Raw genomic sequence first — 18,261 nt, 5'->3', positions numbered from 1 at the left:
TCCATTTCCTCTTCCTTTGGAAAAACACATCACTTCTCAGAGATTTATCCCCTGTTTTGCCAAAAATTATAAATATCATTCTTTTGTGATTTATTTGATGTTGACTTCATTCTCCATTTTTGACTCATTTCAGGCAACTCCTTTGCCATTTGTGCTCCACTGAGCTACCTTTGTTCAAAAGCATGCTTGAATTAATAACTCTTTGTATTTATTTCTAAAATATTCCATGTGGTCCTTTTTATCATGAGCTGGGGTTTGACAATGAGTTTCCCTTCTGGTGGGCATTTTCCATGACTTTGTACTTGGTAACTCTCAAATTCATAACAGCTGGAAGATATCATTTCTCCAGTATGGCCTGGGTCTTTCTCAAGGTCTTCTCCCAGTTGGAAATGCTCGAAGCAGCTCCATGGGGAGAAATCCAGGAGGTGTCCTAATTATCCATCTCGAGTGGCTCCTGTTGATGTGGAGGAGCAGCTACTCGACTTTGAGCTCCTCAACTAATTTCTGTCTTCCAGTGGGTCCACAAATAGACCACCACTGTGTTCCTCACCTTATCCTCCAGTGGCCCACCACCTGCAGGAGGAGTCGTAAGGGTCAGGTACATTGTGATTCAGGTGGTTTTCATAATATCCATTGTTTAAAAATAGCTGGAAAAATGGATACATGGTGTTGGACACATGTACTGTATTATGAGCATATCTTCACAAGGAGATCTACACAAGGATGCCAAGACTTGTGTGCCTCCATCTTAAGCAGGTGGGACATAATATATCACACGACTTGTGTGTCACCTGACTGCCAATGGTCACATTAATGGAAAGCAGCATGGCAACAAACATCAAATTTGATTAGAAAATGGAGGAATCTAGAAGACAAAATGGTGTTGTGGTGACATCACCACACATAAGGATAAATCATAAAAACATTCAAAACAACCAAAACTCTCCATGCTTACTTGATTAGCACAGGCAATATCACTGAATCCTGTGCCCATGATGGTGAGCACATCATAGATGGTCCCACTGGAGGGGCTGATGCCTGTTATGGTGGGAGAGTAACAACTGGAGAAATGGAAGAAGAAGCTGTCTCCGCTTGTGTTAAGGGTAGATGTCAAGCTGCAGTTCAGAGCCGTCTCTGTACAATCATTCACGTCACGTCTAGAGCGAGGGGTGGCTATAAAAAAAAAGAAGAATTGTGTTACCTTAAGTTATAACATTAATGAATAAAACAAAACAACCCGAAGCATATTGTCTAGCTGTATATGGTATCTTCATCAAGAATATTGAAAAGTACTGTGGACATCTTAATTGAAAAAATGTAAGAATCTCCAAATGTGAGGCTGTGGAAGGAAAAAAGTGGAGAGTAGGAGGACAGTTGAAGTATCTTGGGGTCTTGTTCATGAGCGAGGGTAAATGGGATGGTGAGATTAACAGACGGAACAGGGCGACGGGTGCAGTTATCTGGTTGCTTTACTAATCTGTATTGGTCAAGAAGGAGTGGAGTCAGAAGGTGAAGCTCCCGATTTGCTAGTCATCCGCACAGTGGCGCAGCATCCAGTGGGCACCAAATTGATGTTACGAAATTTTAGAATGAAAGGTTTTAGCAAACAGGAGGGGGCATGAAATCTTCAGTTGTCCCCGGGCACTGAAAACCCTAGCTACGCCTCTGCATCCGCATCCCTACTGTCACCTACGGCCATGAGCTTAGGGTACTGACCAAAAGGACAAGATCGGGGGTACCAGTGGCCAAAATGAGTTTATCTTGGTGATAGGGTGGGCAGCACAGACACAAGAGAGGCACAAAGTAGAGTTGATGACCCCCATATCAAGAGGAGCCAACTGAGGTGGTTAGGGCATCTGATATGATTGACTCCCAAAAGCCTCCCTCTGGAGGTTTTACAGACACAACCGGCTAAGAGGAGACCCTAGGGAAGACCTGAGGCCTGCTGGGAAGATTACATCTCCAAGATGGCCTGAGAACATCTTGGGATCCCACAGCATGAGATGGCAAGTGAGGGTTGGGGAACAGGACAAATGGGCCTTACTGCTGAGACGGTTGCCTGAATGACCCGACTTCAGATAAGCTGGGAAAATGAATGAATGAAGGAAGGAATGAAAGAATATAAGAATATTAAAACAATTTTGAAGAGAACAGGCCATTAAGGTCAACACGACTGTTTGCCTGGATATTTCAAAAGAACATTGAGTCGAGTTTTAAAGGTGTAAGGAGAAATTTATGTTTGTGTAAAATGTAATTCTTAGGAACTTCAATGTCTGTTTGCTCAAACCTAAAGGATCGACTCCATCAGTCTCTCCTCATAGCTCAGCCCTCCTCTAATCTGCCTATTTATTCTTCTCTGGAATTTCTCTAGTGCTGCTTTGTCTTTTTTTGTAATATGGAGACCATAACTTCACACAGCACTCCAAGTGCAGCCTTACTAGCGTGTTATATAACGTAAGTGTAACCTCCCTGGACTTGTACTTTACACATCAGGGTGCTATGTAACCTAACACCCTGTCAGCCTTCTGCCACTCCAGTCCACTTCTCTCAGGTCCTTCTCATGAGCTGTATGAACTTTCAAGTCTCAGCCCTCCCAATGCACATTCAAAACTCACATCACTGCTTCCTTCCTGCAGTTCTTTACATTTACCACCATTACATTTCATCCTTCATCAATTTGCCCAGGTTGCTTTATAGCGATTATCTGCCATCCCACCCAGTCTGGAATCATCGTGAACTGCCACCAGCTTGTTCTTCATATTCCTATCAGACTCTTCATGTATTTTAAAAAGAGCAGCGACCCCCCAGCTCCAACACCTTGGGGGCACCACTTTTAATGTCACCTAATTATGAAGAAGTTCTGAAAAGGCCAGTTTTGTACCAGCCTACCCATTGTGGCCCCAGTGCTGATGTAGGAATATAACGTAACATAATCCTCTCACTCCAATTCAGGCCATGAGAGGACGAGGCCCGTTCTGTTAATTAGATATAAAATGTGTGTAATATAATGATGTGATTGTTATCTGTTGTACTGTACTGCTGTTTTCAGTTGAGGGAGATAGAAGACTTTCTTTGTACTATGCGCTTGTGACCTTGTGAATGGATTCTAAAAGGTAATAAGGTGTAACAAAGGCCTGACCCGACACAGAAGGACACGGAGGCATGTATAAAATGCACACAGATTTTATTTTTCTTCACCCGTGGGTGCATGTCTTCCCCGGGACCCACAGTCCCAAATACCACACACTGAACCACAACACACTTTTCTTCCTCTACCACCGCTCCTCCTCAAGCTTCATCTCCTTCCTCCCAACTCTGGCTCTTCGAGTGGTGGTGGCTGGCCCTTTTTATAACCCACCCGGAAGTGTTCCAGGTGCTTGACCACCTGGTCCTAATTGCACCTCCGGGTGGGGCTGAAGATTCGTCCAGCCAGGCTGCTGAGTCCATGTAGCTCCCCCTAGCGGCCATCCGAGCCCCCAACCAGGCTGTGGAGGACTCCATCTCCCATGGAGCCCTGCGGGTGGTTGGGGATTCACCGTCAGCCATGGAGGCTGCCACCAAGCGTCCCGGGGGAGGTACTGGACTGCCCATGGTGGCTCCCCCGGAACATAAGCAGCAGGGGCATCCCTGCTGGGCATGGGACCCGGCTGTCCTTCGCAAAGGGTAAGGTAATCCCACAAGGTATAAGTCTACTGTGCCTTCACAAAGTCTTCAAATCTTTTGTTATTTTTCAACTTTGTGCAAAAATCATTTCAGTTCATATTTTTCTTATCAAACAACACTCAATGTCTTAGAATAACAAAGCAAAAGCAGGATTTTAGGAACTTATGCAAATGTATTACAAATAAAAAGCTAAAATATCCCATTGACCCAAGTATTCAGACTCGTTCCTCTGACACTTGAGACTTGGCTCAGGTGCATCTCATTGTATTGATCGTCATTGAGATGTTGCTTCACCTTGTTTGGAGTCCACTTGTGGTCAATTCAAGTGATTGGACTGATTAGGAAAGGCGCACACACTCTCTGTAGAAGGTCCCACGGTTAAGCAAAAATCAAGCCAGGAGGCCAAAGGAATTGCCTGCAGAGCTCAGAGAAGGGATTGTGTCAAGGTGCAGCTCTGGGGAAGGCAGCAGCACTGAAGGTTCTCAAGAGCACAGTGGCCTCCATAATTCTTAAATGGAAGAAATTTGGAACAACAACAAATCTTATTAGAGCTCTCCACCAGGCCCAACTGGGCAATCGTAGGAGAAGGGCCTCAGTAAAAGAGGTGGCCAAGAACCCACTGGTCACTCTACCAGAGTACCTGTATGGAGATGAGAGAAACCACCAGAAGGACAGCCATCACTGCAATGCCTCACTGATTTGGGCTTTATGGAAGAGTGACCAGACAGGTGCCTACCAGCATGGAAGCTTCAAGTGGAAGCACACTTGAAGTTTGCAAAATGGCAATTAAAGGCCTCTCAGACTGTGAGAAACAAGGATCTCTGAAGGAAACCAGGCACAGCTTATCACCTGTGCAATACCACCCTAATGGCGGTGGCAGAATCATGCTGTAAAATGGGGCTTAAGGGGAAGCTCAGCGGAGAAAAATACAGAAACATCATTAATGAAAGTGTGCGCTGGACCTCATACTGGGGCAAACCTTCACCTTCTAAAAGAACAATGGGAAGACAACACAAGAGTGGCATGGGGACAACTCTGGGAATGTCCTCCATCATCTCTGGATAGACTTGAAAAGAGCTGTCCACTGATGAGCTCCGTCCAACTCACAGAGCTTGAGAGGATCTGCAGAAAGAAAATGGCAGAACCTCCCCAAATCCAGGTGTGTGAAGCGTGTCGTGTGAGACCCCTGATGACTCCAGGCCGGCATTCCCTGCCTGATGGGTTTGAACTAAGCACCGAGTATAGGGTCTGAATACGTGTGTCAATGGGATATGTCAGTTTTTAAGTTGTACCAGTTTCTAAAGTCCTATTTTTGTCTTGCCATTCTGCGGTAGTGAGTGTTTGATTTGGGAAAAAAAATGAACTTCAGTAAATTTAGCACTAAGCTGCAACGTAAACAAAATGCGATGAAAGGAGTCTGAAGACGTTCTGATGGTGCTGCACCTGATATCCCAAAAGGGCATACAAAAATTTGACCAAATCTACGGCAGAAATGAATTTCTTTCACCATCATCCAATACGCAAGTGTCCTGGATCATCTGGATCATCTCCATCTCACTTCTCCTTATTTTCTTGCTCTCACCCTCTTTGACACTTTCCACACATCAAAGCTCCCACTCCATTTCCATAGAGGTAACGTCCACCAGAGACCTGGGCCTCTCTGACAAGTTCCAGAGTAACATGACCTCCATCCCTACTGCTCCAACAGGCCTCTGTATTCAGTTCCTACCAACCCGATGCAACTTCAGCCCGCTAGCAATCTGGCAGGCTCTGCGCTTTTCTCACGTGTGCCTGTAAGAGGGTCAAACTGTAACTTTTCTTGTGTCACATGCGTGCACATCGGTAACAGCTTGAAGGCTTAGGTGACAGTAATTCACCAGTGAGACAATAGGTGGCACTGTATAGTGTCAACCTCTCTTCTTTCCCTTCTGCAGAAAGGACACCATCTGACATAACTTCCTGGCTTTGTCCACCTGGACTCACCTCTTCCTCCCAGAATGCCTTAAATTCAGAGGAGCTGCCATCCTAGTCCGTCTAGCTAAGTCGGAAGTCAGGATGAGACTTTTTTGTGTTATAACACGTGTTTTCTTTGCATTTACTGCTTAGATTTTACATGGTTTTCCTGCAAGGTGCCCTAAATCTCTAACCTTGTCCTGTTATTTCTTTCACATTGTTTTAACTGAGTTCTGGCATCAAAAAGTTCCTTTCTTGCAGCTGAAAACAGCTGCTGCATTCAGAAAGAAAGTTGGTAACGATACTCACTTGGCACATAATTAGCTTCTTGTCCAGCGACGGAGATGTGAACCTGCTGATGGCTGTCTGGAAAGGCCTGGACGGTGACCACTCCTTGGAGGAATGTGGTTTGGGCTGCGTCGATGTAGCCGCTGCTGTAATAATACACCCCTGGAACCAAAAACTGGTACTGGAAAAACCCTGAAATGAGAAAAAAAACTAAATGATAATATGAAGTTGTTATTGAATGTATAATTGGCTCCAGCAGACCCTGTACTTAGGATAGAGCCGGTTGGATAATTGATGGATGGATGTATACCAATGGCTGGAAGCTTCTATACGGGTGGACATATTTGATTTTCAAGTAGCCTCACGTGGCTGTTTGGTCTCTAATGTTAGGGCAGCATGAAGGTGATGGATATACAGGTGCCAATCACTCCTTTTCAGAGGCAGCTTTGCCATGTGAGACTGGCCTCTGTGTTTTTGTGATCAGGCTGTATTGTAGTCAGCAGCTCATCCATTCATCAAGCTTGTTCTCGACAATCACAGGCATCAGTCAGATTTGATTCAGGTGTGCATATCCAGAGCCTTCCTCTGGATGGGATACCAGTCCACTACAAGTCACGCCAACACACACACACACACACTTTGGGTCACGTGCCAGACGTTAATTACATCACCAGATTGTCTATGGCAGGGGTCTCTAACTCTGGTTCTGGGGGCTGCAGTGGCTGCAGGTTTTCATTCTAACCCTTTTCTTAATTAGTGATCTGTTTTTGCTGCTAATTAACTTCTTTTGAATTCATTTTAATTGACCTGCTTTTGAAGACTCACATCCCTCAGTTGTTTCTTTTTCCTTAATTAGCAGCCAGTCATGAGATACAAAATGAGCTAAAACAGGACCCGCAAACTGTGTCGACCACACAATATCTGAAAATTAAGAAACAGATAAAATAAAGATAGAGCCGACTATACTTCCTGAGAAGGCTGGCGTCCTTCAACATCTGCAATAAGATGCTCCAGATGCTCTATCAGACGGTTGTGGCGAGCACCCTCTTCTACGCTGTGGTGTGCTGGGGAGGCAGCATAAAGAAGAGGGACGCCTAACACCTGGACGAACTGGTGAGGAAGGCAGGCTCTATTGTAGGCACAGAGCTCGACAGTTTGACATCCGTGGCAGAGCGACGGGCACTGAGCAAACTCCGGTCAATCAAGGAGAATCCACTGAACAGGATCATCTCCAGACAGAGGAGCAGCTTCAGCATCAGACAGACTGCTGTCACCGTCCTGCTCCACTGACAGACTGAGGAGACCCCACACTATACGACCACCCGGGGGGGGTAAACCTTAACATTATACAAAGTTATTGTCTGTTATACCTGCATTGTTATCACTCTTTAAATTAATATTGTTATTATCAGTATGCTGCTGCTGGAGTATGGGAAGTTCCCCTTGGGATTAATAAAGTATCTATCTATCTATCTATCTATCTATCTATCTATCTATCTATCTATCTATCTATCTATCTGAATTATATAGTGCCTTTCATATCTATCTATCTATCTATCTATCTATCTATCTATCTATCTATCTATCTATCTATCTATCTATCTATCTATCTATCTATCTTATAGTGCCTTTCATATATCTATCTATCTATCTATCTATCTATCTGAAGATCTCAGGAATGTTGATCTGCTCACGACTCCAAAACATTTGACCAGAGCTCCTAGAAAAGAGAAAATCAACAACGTAGGAAATGTTTGCTATGGCGCAATGAGAGCAGCAACAAGCCCTGGAATTAAAGAACGGGTTTAATTAACAATAAGACTTGATGCCCTAACCCTAATCCTTTACTGAGCAACTGGTTGGAATGAAGTTGGTTGGAATCAGAGGCCCTGACTTAGGTGGTCTTCTGTTGGCTCACTTACTTCACATTTCATTTCTCTTTGGGTGCCGTTTAAGGAAAGAAATGAAGCAATTCAGAGGAACAAATCATTAAAAAAAACAAGTCAATTAAAATGAATTCAAAAGAATTTCATTAGCAGCAAATTAAGAAAAAGGATTAGAAGGAAAACCTGCGGACCTGAGCACCGGAGCTGGGGACCCCTGGCCTGTGCATTATGTCCCTGGTGGGATTCCACCCAAACATGAGAAGAACATGCAAACTCCCGCACTGATGACATCTCAGCTGGCAATGAAGTCCGAGCCACGACACTCACTGGTCCCTGTAGTTGAAAGTCCAGCCTCTCGTATTCAGCAGGCTGTTTTGTTTAGTTAAGCCAGGAATCCCTGGGACTGATCAGCAGGATGACTGTCATGGCTGATAAAGAATTTAAAGTTTGATATTATTACTAATATTCCTACTCAGTGCTTGCCTTTCATTAGTCATGCTGGTCTAACACAAACCTTGGACTGAAAGTTCACTCTCTGTTATTGCACCACTTGTCTCCATCTCAAGAACTTTAGACATAAATGTTTTTGGACTATTTTTATTTTAGCACTTTAGGGACAGGGAGACCGGTCAGAACTGAGGGAAGGATGAATGCGGCCAAAACAGAGATGTCCTTGAAGAACTCCTGCTCCAGAGTGCACGCCACCTCAGACTGGGCTTGCAGTCTAATGACAGGGGGCATAGAGCTGAAACAAGGCTGGTCAGATTATTGAGGGGAGGATGAAAGCAGCCACACACAGAGAGGTTTTTGAAGAAGATTTGCTCCAGATTGCATGCCAGACTGGGTTGACGGTTCAACTTTCAGCCTGACGATGACCCAAAGCATACAACTGAGGCTTCAGGACAAGTCTAGGAGTGTCTTTGAGTGGCCCAACCGAAGAGTGTCCCAGATTAAACGCCACAGCACACGTATGGAGAGACCTGAGGATGGCAGCTGACTGATTCTTCCCATCCAATCTAACGGAACTCAGGAGGATCTGCCAGAAAGAATGGGATAAAATGCACAATTCCAGGTGTGCCAACCTTGTAGAGACTTACCCAAGAAGGATTGAAACTGGTGCAAAGTACCGAGCTAAGGCTCAGAGTATTTCAATGAATGAGAGACCTCTTTTAATAAATTTACAAACCTTCCTCAAAGTATGTTGTCACTTTGTCATTATGGATTATTGTGTGAAGCTTGATGGGCCAAAATGGCCAATTGATCCATTTCGAGTTAAATCTACAACACAGTGAAGTGTGCAGAAAACAATGGGGTCTGGAAGCTGTCTGAATCCACTGGGCAGCAGGGTTGTTCTGTTTCAGCAATACGAGACCACTGGTTGGTATCACTGGTGGCCTGCTTTCCCATTACTTTTCTTTACTTTTGGAAGGCTTTTACTACAGTACTAATTATTAATATTAGCATCCATAGCTAAAACGTACCTTTGTAGAATTATTCAATGTCGAGAGTGTGGTTGCCACTTTGAAATGCATGGCAACACGCAGGTCATTGATCTCTACAGGGGTCTGGAGTCAGTTTACTGTGAAGCTTACCAGATGGTGTCCTGCTTGGCCCGCTGTTAAATCCCCGGCCGCTAAAGGTGGTATCGCCAGGATTGGCAACGCTGAAAACCCGGTAGCCAATTCCACCAATGAGGGACTGAGCCTGCCACTGCCATTGAACCGTGTCTCCAACAAACACCTCCAAAGATGACGGCGTCCAAGCGTAGCCGATGCCTCTGTCTGGAAGGAAGCAGATCAAGCTCTAATAAACCTGCAAAACTTCCCATCTCTGCTTTGTCAACCTCTTATAATCTGCTGTAGCATTGCATTGGCCAGGATCCACCAATCAGCTTCATTGGGCAAGACGGGGAACATTCACTTCCATGGTGCCAGTCTAGAGCAGTGGTGCTCAAAGACAATGCTATATACTGCATACCCTGCCATTCTCTCTTAAACTCTGTGAAGTGCCTTGAGCATGGGAAAGGCGCTATATGAATAAAATGTATTATTAAAGAGTTCTGGCCAAAGTCAAACCTAACAGCAGCATTTCTGTAACCATTCGGCACCTTGGACTCTGAGGCTCACGCGGCCTTTCTAAATGTCTTAAATGAGCACCTCTCGTTTCGGTTTTGGTTATGGTTGTCGTCACACTTACTGATATCAATGCCAAGATTGGTGACCTTGTAGAGGTTTCCAACAGGCTGAACAACGCATTCCAGTTCGCTTTCTGTGGCCGCGGTTACTTTGCAGATGTTGTTCCCTTGGGTAAAATAAGAGAAGATTAGAGGAAGAAAGTGAAAGGCACGTCTGATTCAGACTAAAAGACTCTAAATAATAAACAATTTCAGAATATCTAGAAAATACTTTTTACTGAATGCCTTATTATTCCAAGATCGCTAAATTGTCTATGGCAATTCAACCAGAAAAGTGCAATTAAAAAAAAAATAATTGTTACCCATTAAGACTTGCATGTCGTTGGGATTTGTACTGAACCCTGAGCCCGTCACTGAAATCGTGGTGCCACCGTACATGGAGCCTTCAAGAGGAGACACGCTGTTGATCTCCAGAACATACTCGATAGAAGTGCTGACGCCATCGCTGTCCAAAAGAGACCAAAGTTACAAATTAGACGGGCATTACGGTGGGGCATTGAATAGCCTTGTTGCTTGAGAAGTCCCCCCTCCTGCCCTGTGCCGGCAGGTGCCATAGGTTGGCTGGCAAAGTAAAAAATCTTGACAGTACGAGCAGCCGTTGATCACAGTTAGGGTTCCGTTCATAACTGCAATTATTAAAATGGGGAAATGGCATTTGAGTCACAATAGTAAGGACCGATGGACAATGAGGTGGACATCATTAGAATGGTGAGAGGGCAACAGGGTGCACAGATACGATGGGAGCAGGACCCCATAATTTAGTGGTCTGAGCTCTGGCAGGCTGAACGAGATCACACCAACATCCTAACTGGTGATCCTCCCTGAAATCATGAAGACCTTTCATACTGGGAGACAGCTGACACACCGTGGTGTCCCTTGCGTCTCCAAAAGCTCCTTTAAGGGTCACACTATACACTGTATGTCCACAGCACCCAAATATTTTGTCGTCTACCTGCAGCTTTCAATGTTACGAACCTCAGAATTCCCAAAAAGAAACTGATCCAGTAAAAATTAATTCTGCGGGTGTGTATGGAGTTGACAGGTGCAATGGGCAGACGAGCTGGCATGACGAATACAAGCCTTGCTCAGGGTGTCACATGTGTGACAAGAATGGGTGAGCACAAATAATAGTCCTGTGGTCACAAAGAGAGACTTTATACTGGAGGCTAGTAAGGCTTGTGCAGAATAACATGGGGACAAATGGCAGCCGAGTACAACGGTGGGGCTAAAAGAACAACATCAGAACGAGTGACTCAGTGCACCTTATGCTGGTTGGTCCTATCCATGTAACTAATTCCACTTGTGGTCACGAAAAACAAAACTCTGTGGTTGGAGTGAGCCAAGGAACACAGATAATGGGCTCTCCATACATGAGGAAACATCATCTTGGTCCAATTTCAGTGCTGTGAGGACCAGAATGGGGCAAACCTCCACAAGTCCTTGGATTCAGCTTGACAGGCGTCATTGATGCGATGAACTCTCAGTGATGTGGGGAGCACTTTCATATATTAAAATTCCACCGGGTAGCTGGACAATATCCAACAATCAGGGGCCTGGAAAACTCAGGGAATGGTGAAGTTCTTCATGGAGTCTGCTGAAGTGGAAGAGGCTGTCCAGCTGGCCCATGTGTTGCCAGATTTCTCCTTCAGCTCAGCTGGCCGAGTAGGAGGCTGTATGTCAGGACTCTGTCACTGGCTTTGGTTTCTTTGATCTTTATTTACTTGCCAGGTTGTTTTTGTGAATTACAGTCACCACTCAGGTAATGAATCTAAGAACGAAACTCCTTTTGAATGAAGTTGGTGTAACATGTGCTATGGTGCAGGCCCGAGTTAGCGTACCCAGACAGCCATGGCCGTCACTGTGCTGTAAAACACGTATTTATACACACGTGTTTAGGTCCTTCATGTGTACCGTGTAAGGAGTGCAGGGAAAGAAGCAGCGACGAATGGGCTTTCGTTAAGGATTGGGACAGACAAAGGGCAGATAGAAAAGGATCTCTCCTAATGCCAGAGATGTGAAGAAAGCTCGTGAAGACCACCCTGTAGCGAGCCCGCTAGCTTCCTTCATGTGGAACATTCCAGTGAGGCACACCATACAGTGTGCTTGATGTCACCTCCCTGTGACTTCTCACTGCCACCTGACAGATGGATAAGAAAACCAAGACAGAGACGTACCTCGCTTTGGCGTATCCCCAGTTTCCAACTTTCAGGAGGACATTGTAGGTGCCCGGTGGGAGGACTGGTAGAGTGCAGATGATGGTACTGCTTGTCCATTCGGTTATCTCACAGTTTGAATTGCCGATTAAGACCGAGCTTTGGGACTCAAATTGGCTTCCTGAAATAGTAAGGCTGGTGTTCCCTAAAGATATAAAAAATAAATTAAGTTTTAGAATTGGACAAACAGATGAAGCACTTTAAGAGGAGGCCTGCAGCACAACAGCCGTGGTATGAGTACTGCTTACCAGCCAATAATCAGCACCACTGCATCAAACGCTACTCGATCAGTCGCTCCCAAATAAGATGGATGAACGTTTACATGTCATGGTGAGCTCAGGCACTGTGGACATGTGTTTATTGTGGAGCACAAGCTTAAAGTTCTTACTTTACATGTGAGGTTAACGCTGGACAGTTTTTATCTGATGCCATCAGACGGAGTGGAAAAGGCAGAGGGGACTGGAATTGAGTGACTGAATAAGGGTGAAAAAGTCTTAAATGTGTTAAAAATATCAAATGTGTCCACGTCACAGGCTAGGGAGTTAAGTGACGTCATCCTGATTAACGTTTGTTACACAGGGTGTAAAGGACTCGCCCTGTACAAATACTCTAATGACTCGATCATTCTGACCCTACAATGCTGTCGACTTAACCAGGCAGGCATTGGAACAAACAAACCTCAATTAGCACGTTGGATTTGTGGACACAACATGCTGGACCTGCTCTGCTCGAATGTCACGTGCTGTACAACCGAGACGATCCGACCGCGTCCCACTGCCATCTATCTATCTATCTATCTATCTATCTATCTATCTATCTATCTATCTATCTATCTATCTATCTATCTATCTATCTATCTATCTATCTATCTATCTATCTATCTATGCCTACTATACCAAATTCTATCTATTTTATAGTGCCTTTCATACCTTATTTATCTATTTTAAAATATTGATTTAACAAGTCGAGACACACACTTACCCTTCACATTAGTGGTCTGAGGGCTGATGCTCTCAATGATGGGGGTCACTGCCATGTTGTATGTGAAAGTCATGTCAAGGGATTCCTCCATTCCAGCCGTCCTCACCGTCAGAGTGACAGCACCAGGAGCTGCCTGTCCAAAACAAAAAGTCTCCTTTGTTAGTTGGTTAAAGCTTTCTGTTGGGTGTTTTCTTACTTGAGTGGCTTTTTTGTTAACATTTTAGACCTTTTGATTCAACCACCACCTGCCTTTTCTGTCTGCTCTTTCATTCAGGACATTCATTGTGCGGTCATCTCCTGGTCAAGAGCCTTTATCGTCTTGTTAAGGACCAACCCAACAATGCTTTAATTACAGTAGATTAATGATATAACTGCAAGTTCAAGTGAATCTGTAGTAGAACGAAATCCTTAGTTGCTTAGTTATCACTAACTAGTGACAACGGTACAACTCCATCAAGAGACGAGGGACACACCGCTTGTTACAGACAGCAGCAGATTGTATCAGTGCTACCGTGGGAAGAACTCCATTTCCCAGCAGCCCAAGGGGGATTACTCACATGGGATGACTGAAACGGAAGTAGGGGCAGCTGGGGATGAAAGAGGTCAGCGGGAAAGCTGAAAAAGGGGGCCTGACGGAGCAAAGAGAGATCGGTGTTTTTGTGTATCCTGTCCAACGTGTTGTCTGAAAAGTCCATTGTGCCCAAGGATCGTTTCCCGTTAGGATGAATGGACAGTCTTTCTCATGCCTGCCTGCCTGCCTGTCGTGTGTATAGTGGTGGATTAGTCATCACGCTCCTGAAAATCTCACTCCTCGCCACTCAGGATTACCGGTAGGTGTGTTTCACTCATTTTCTACGGAAGCTGTTCTCAGGATTGTCATCTTCACACCAAACCACTTCATCCACTTTTGCAGCATTTGACTGTGTAAGAACGTTGTCGTGAGTGTTTGTTGTTGTAGTTCATTCTTATGTTAAAACCGCAGGGGAAAGGGGAGGTTTGTCTGATTGTTGTTGTCGTGTATTGGGTTTTCATTTAATAGATTAGTTATTCATTCGTTGGTTCTGTGTCTGTGGCCAAAGCTGGGTATGTCCCTGGAATCTCCACCAAAAAAATTAGATAAAGTGCCGTCTCATCGACGGTGTGAACCTTAGTGGCGCCGGACCGCTACAAGATGGCAGTTATAAGAAAAGCCCCCCTTAGTGAGCAGACAACTGCCTGTCTCTGAATCTAGTGGGTTAAGTGCCAATGGTCCTGAAGGAAGGCGAGGGTGCAGAATGGACGAGGTCTTTCATAAAGCTGAGTACCTTTCCAAGTCAGAAGGTAGCTGTTTGCCAGCAATAGTCAGACCTAACTTCACCACCCTCAGTAGCGCCTCAGAGCAATCTGATCGGTCAGTTTGGCTTTGGAAACACAATCAAAATAGGAAGTGAGACACACAAGGCATAGGAGGCACGCTGAGAGTCATTTTCAAAGAAAGAGGAGAGGAGGTGAAATGACAGCGTCTGAGCAGCTTTACAGGAATACGCTTAACGGAGGGAATCGTTGGGCAAGAGAACAATATCGAGGTACGGTAAGTACAGCAAGGGATTTGAAACATTGCCTAAACTTATTCTGTTATCAGACTTCAGCAGGTAATGTGACTGGTTTGTTCCATTTTTCTATCGTCTGTTTTGGTAGCTGTGACGCACTTTGACCTTCATTCGTCTCGTATGAAAATGTGCTGAAGAAATGAACGTTGTTGGTGGTGGTGGTGATGGTGATGAGCTTTGACAGTACAGCAGGTCCAAACTATCAGGAATATTTCAATGAATCTGCAGCACGATAGACCATTAAGAAATGTGGAGGTAAACACTCACTGCAGGCGTCTGGCACTGGACTGCGTTTCGATTTACTTTCAAAACCGTGCAACGCTGCTCATTCATTGTGATGGTGGTGTCTGGGCCAAATCCGTATCCAGTTAGCGTAAGTACAGTCCCTCCTAAAACAAAACACATAATGAGGAGAAATGAAGCACATGTCCTACCCACCTTTCTGCTATTCACCGTAAGCTACGTGGCAAAAATCCATTTGACTTTTCCCATCCTTCGCTAGCAGTGCTCCTTAAATTTCGAGTCTTTTCTCTTTCTCATCAATCTGCTGCCTTAATCATGTTACACATAAAGCTGTCACCTCCATGTTGAAGGACAACTTCACAGAGCACCTTCAGCAGCCCCTGCACTCCAAAGAGCCACCGCCGAATCCGACATCCTCGTTTATCTTCTTACCTGCTATGCTGCCATTCAGAGGGGACACACTCGTCACTCCCAGCAGGTTGGTGAAGGTGAAGGGGCTTTGAGCCAAGCCGACGTCCGGCACGTAGAGCGTCACTGGAGCGGATCCAGCCACTGCGTCTCCAACTTCACACGTGATTTGGGTGTCTAAACAACACGATAATGAGGTCAGTAATTGTAATATTTGTAAAGTCTGAGTGAATTCAATCAGAGACAAACATTCCAACAATATGTACACGATACTACATCATATACCGTACACACAGACACAGTGACGGATGGACAGGTGACCTTCTTGGCTGGGAAGCTGTTGTAGTGGAAGGACCAGGAGAGCAGATATACCAAGGGCAGGGTCTCCCCCACAGAATTAGGTGGCAGCCCCCCTGGGTTGCATGAGAGTTGGAGTCTGGCAATGCCCTGTTGGGTTCAGGGGAAGCGGGTGAGCCTTACTTTGGGCTCTCGTTACCCCTGGGAGTGATTCCAGACCTCCCTAAGGAGCCACCTGGAGCACTGCCAGCTGCAGCTTGAAAGGAGCCGCCTGACTTCATTCTGAGAGCCAAAGTCAGGGAGGAAGAGGACGAAATGTGCTGGGAAGAATGGAGGCAGAAGAGAAGACAGAGGAAGAAAAGAGAGAAGACAAAGTGCTCGGTGCATTACTTGTGTTTATTGAGCTTTAGTCTGTGCACTGGGCTGGGCAGGTGGAAAAGCAAGAAAGGGATGAGTTCCCCGTTAAAAATCAAAGCCTTGTGCGCTGCTGGACTTGTGCCTGTGTCTGTTGTGTTGGGTGTTTGGGGAGCAACACTCCATAACGTTGGGGACAGAGACATTATATTAACTTGATTTGCTCCACAGTTTAAAATGACAAATTGTGTCTTTGATCCAAACATTGTGGAGGACACTGTATGTATGTATGTATGTGCATATACACACACACACACACACACACACACACACATATACAGTGGAACCTCGGGTCATGAACGTCTCGGACCACCTACAAATCGGGTTACGCCCAAAAAGTTCACCAAACTTTCGCATCACACACATAACACCTGGATGAGGCAGATAGAGGGTCATTTCTGGAGGGTGGAACTGGACAGCGTGCCAACCAAGGGAGTCACCAACCAGGATCCCGAGATGTTTCATCGTGTGATGGGTGCAGGCTTCCCCAACCTGACCTGACCTGACCTGACTCTCTAAATGACGTCATTTCTGTAAGGTTGGCACGCATGTTGAAAGTCCCTAAAGTACTCCATACCGCTTATCTGGGTAACAGTGCAGTTTGCTCCTCCAATAGAAACAGATGTGCTCTCGTTGGCCGAGGAACTTGACAGTCTGGTGCCTGTTATTGTCAGAATGGTTCCCAGAGCTGATGATCCTGAAATAAAGAATTTAATGCTGTTAACATCTGTTCATTCAAATACCCAATTTTTTTTTATTAAGGAATTCATTTCAAAATAACTGTTATGTGTGAACAGCATGACAATCTCCAACCCACTTAAACCAGCTCAGGGCATCTTATATCAGCAGCTCTGGGCACAAGATGCCACACACACACGCTCCAGATGCTCCAAGTTGCTGTGTCTGCCAGCCTAACAACACGCTGTAGCGAGCCTGAGATGGAGAAAGCTGGCTGTGAAATGTCACCAGTCCATCAGCTCGACTTACCAGGGCCTGGTTTAATCTGCTCACCGACCTCAACGCATCACGCTGGCTCGCCGTTAGCAACAGAAACACATTTACACTGGAGGTGACCTCATCTATCAGCGCATTAACAGTCTCCTAGTCAGCAAGTGGCAGCATCTGGTTAACAGTTAACAATGTCATGGCAGAGGATATGAGACTCTACTGATGGAGAAAGTGTTGTGCCAGTCTTTACTGACTTCAAGAGCAAGGAAAAGAGAAGGTGGAGTGTCAGACCCAATGAGCAAAAGTGGCAAAGGCAGGGCGAGTATAATGTCCTCGGTTTTTGCAGGCCTTCCTTGGTTTTTGTTGACCTGTTCATCCATCATTCTGGCACAGACTTTGCCAGCCTTTCCTGGAAATGTAAAAATGTGCATACAGAGCACTGCGGCCGCACTGCTGTATAGTCAGAACATTTCTGTGTGCAGCGACAATACCGTGTGCACCTGCCATCTCCAAGGCTGGAGCCATTTTCACTGTGTGGCTCTTGTGTGCAGCACCTGATGCATCACTCATAAGCCAGCCTTTACAGGACCCCAACCACCAAGGTTCACATGCAGCAGCCCCATTCCAGGACAGCTCCAAGCAAAGGTTTCATTTGGGGGCTCATCGGGGATCCATTTAGTCAAAGAAAAACAAGCATAGTGAGACTGAAATGGGGAAAGCCCTCTGCATAAAGAAGGTTCACCTTCAGTCTATAGCTCAACTGGTCACAAGAAAGGAGGGTGGAAGATCTCCGTTAATACTCCACACTCGTAATCCAGTGGCCTGAGCTCAAGACCCATAACTGTGAGTGGGGACACACAACTTTGAGGGGTGCCACCTATGGATGGAAGCTTCTCTACAGACAGTAGGCAGACATAGTGCTTGAACCCAGGATGCTGGATCTTTGAAGCAGGATGTGCTAACCACTCCAATACTTTGCCATCAAGACGTGAAAGGAGAAGAGGAATAAGATAAAAACAATAAGAAGAAGAAGAAGAAGAACTGGCAGCAGTGGGTGATAAGCTGAGGTAAATACAGTATTGGTGGATTAAGCAAGCCAGAACTTTCAATCAGAAGCAGGAAAAGCTTCATGGCCCAGCCAGCCCATGCGTCAAGTCACAAGGCAGCCATTTCTACCCCTGCCA

At 45.4% G+C, this 18,261-nt stretch overlaps 1 protein-coding gene across 1 annotated transcript in view; it reads right to left on the bottom strand.

Annotated features, from left to right (window-relative positions):
• Positions 1 to 18,261, bottom strand: part of pkhd1l1.1 (PKHD1 like 1, tandem duplicate 1) — a 149,528-nt gene that overhangs the window by 89,210 nt on the left and 42,057 nt on the right. The window contains exons 28-37 of the mRNA XM_039736590.1: positions 16,707 to 16,826; positions 15,443 to 15,595; positions 15,035 to 15,156; positions 13,179 to 13,311; positions 12,159 to 12,342; positions 10,287 to 10,429; positions 9,987 to 10,091; positions 9,383 to 9,571; positions 5,926 to 6,096; positions 956 to 1,173 (exon numbers count right to left, since the gene is read on the bottom strand). Of these exons, the coding sequence (XP_039592524.1) occupies positions 956 to 1,173; positions 5,926 to 6,096; positions 9,383 to 9,571; positions 9,987 to 10,091; positions 10,287 to 10,429; positions 12,159 to 12,342; positions 13,179 to 13,311; positions 15,035 to 15,156; positions 15,443 to 15,595; positions 16,707 to 16,826 (1,538 nt within the window). The remainder of the gene's footprint in view (positions 1 to 955; positions 1,174 to 5,925; positions 6,097 to 9,382; positions 9,572 to 9,986; positions 10,092 to 10,286; positions 10,430 to 12,158; positions 12,343 to 13,178; positions 13,312 to 15,034; positions 15,157 to 15,442; positions 15,596 to 16,706; positions 16,827 to 18,261) is intronic.

This window comes from Polypterus senegalus, chromosome 15 (assembly GCF_016835505.1).
Source record: "Polypterus senegalus isolate Bchr_013 chromosome 15, ASM1683550v1, whole genome shotgun sequence".
Taxonomy (NCBI): Eukaryota; Metazoa; Chordata; class Cladistia; order Polypteriformes; family Polypteridae; genus Polypterus; species Polypterus senegalus.
The sequence above is the reverse complement of the archived record's forward strand: the minus strand, read 5'-3'. Positions and strand labels throughout refer to the sequence as shown.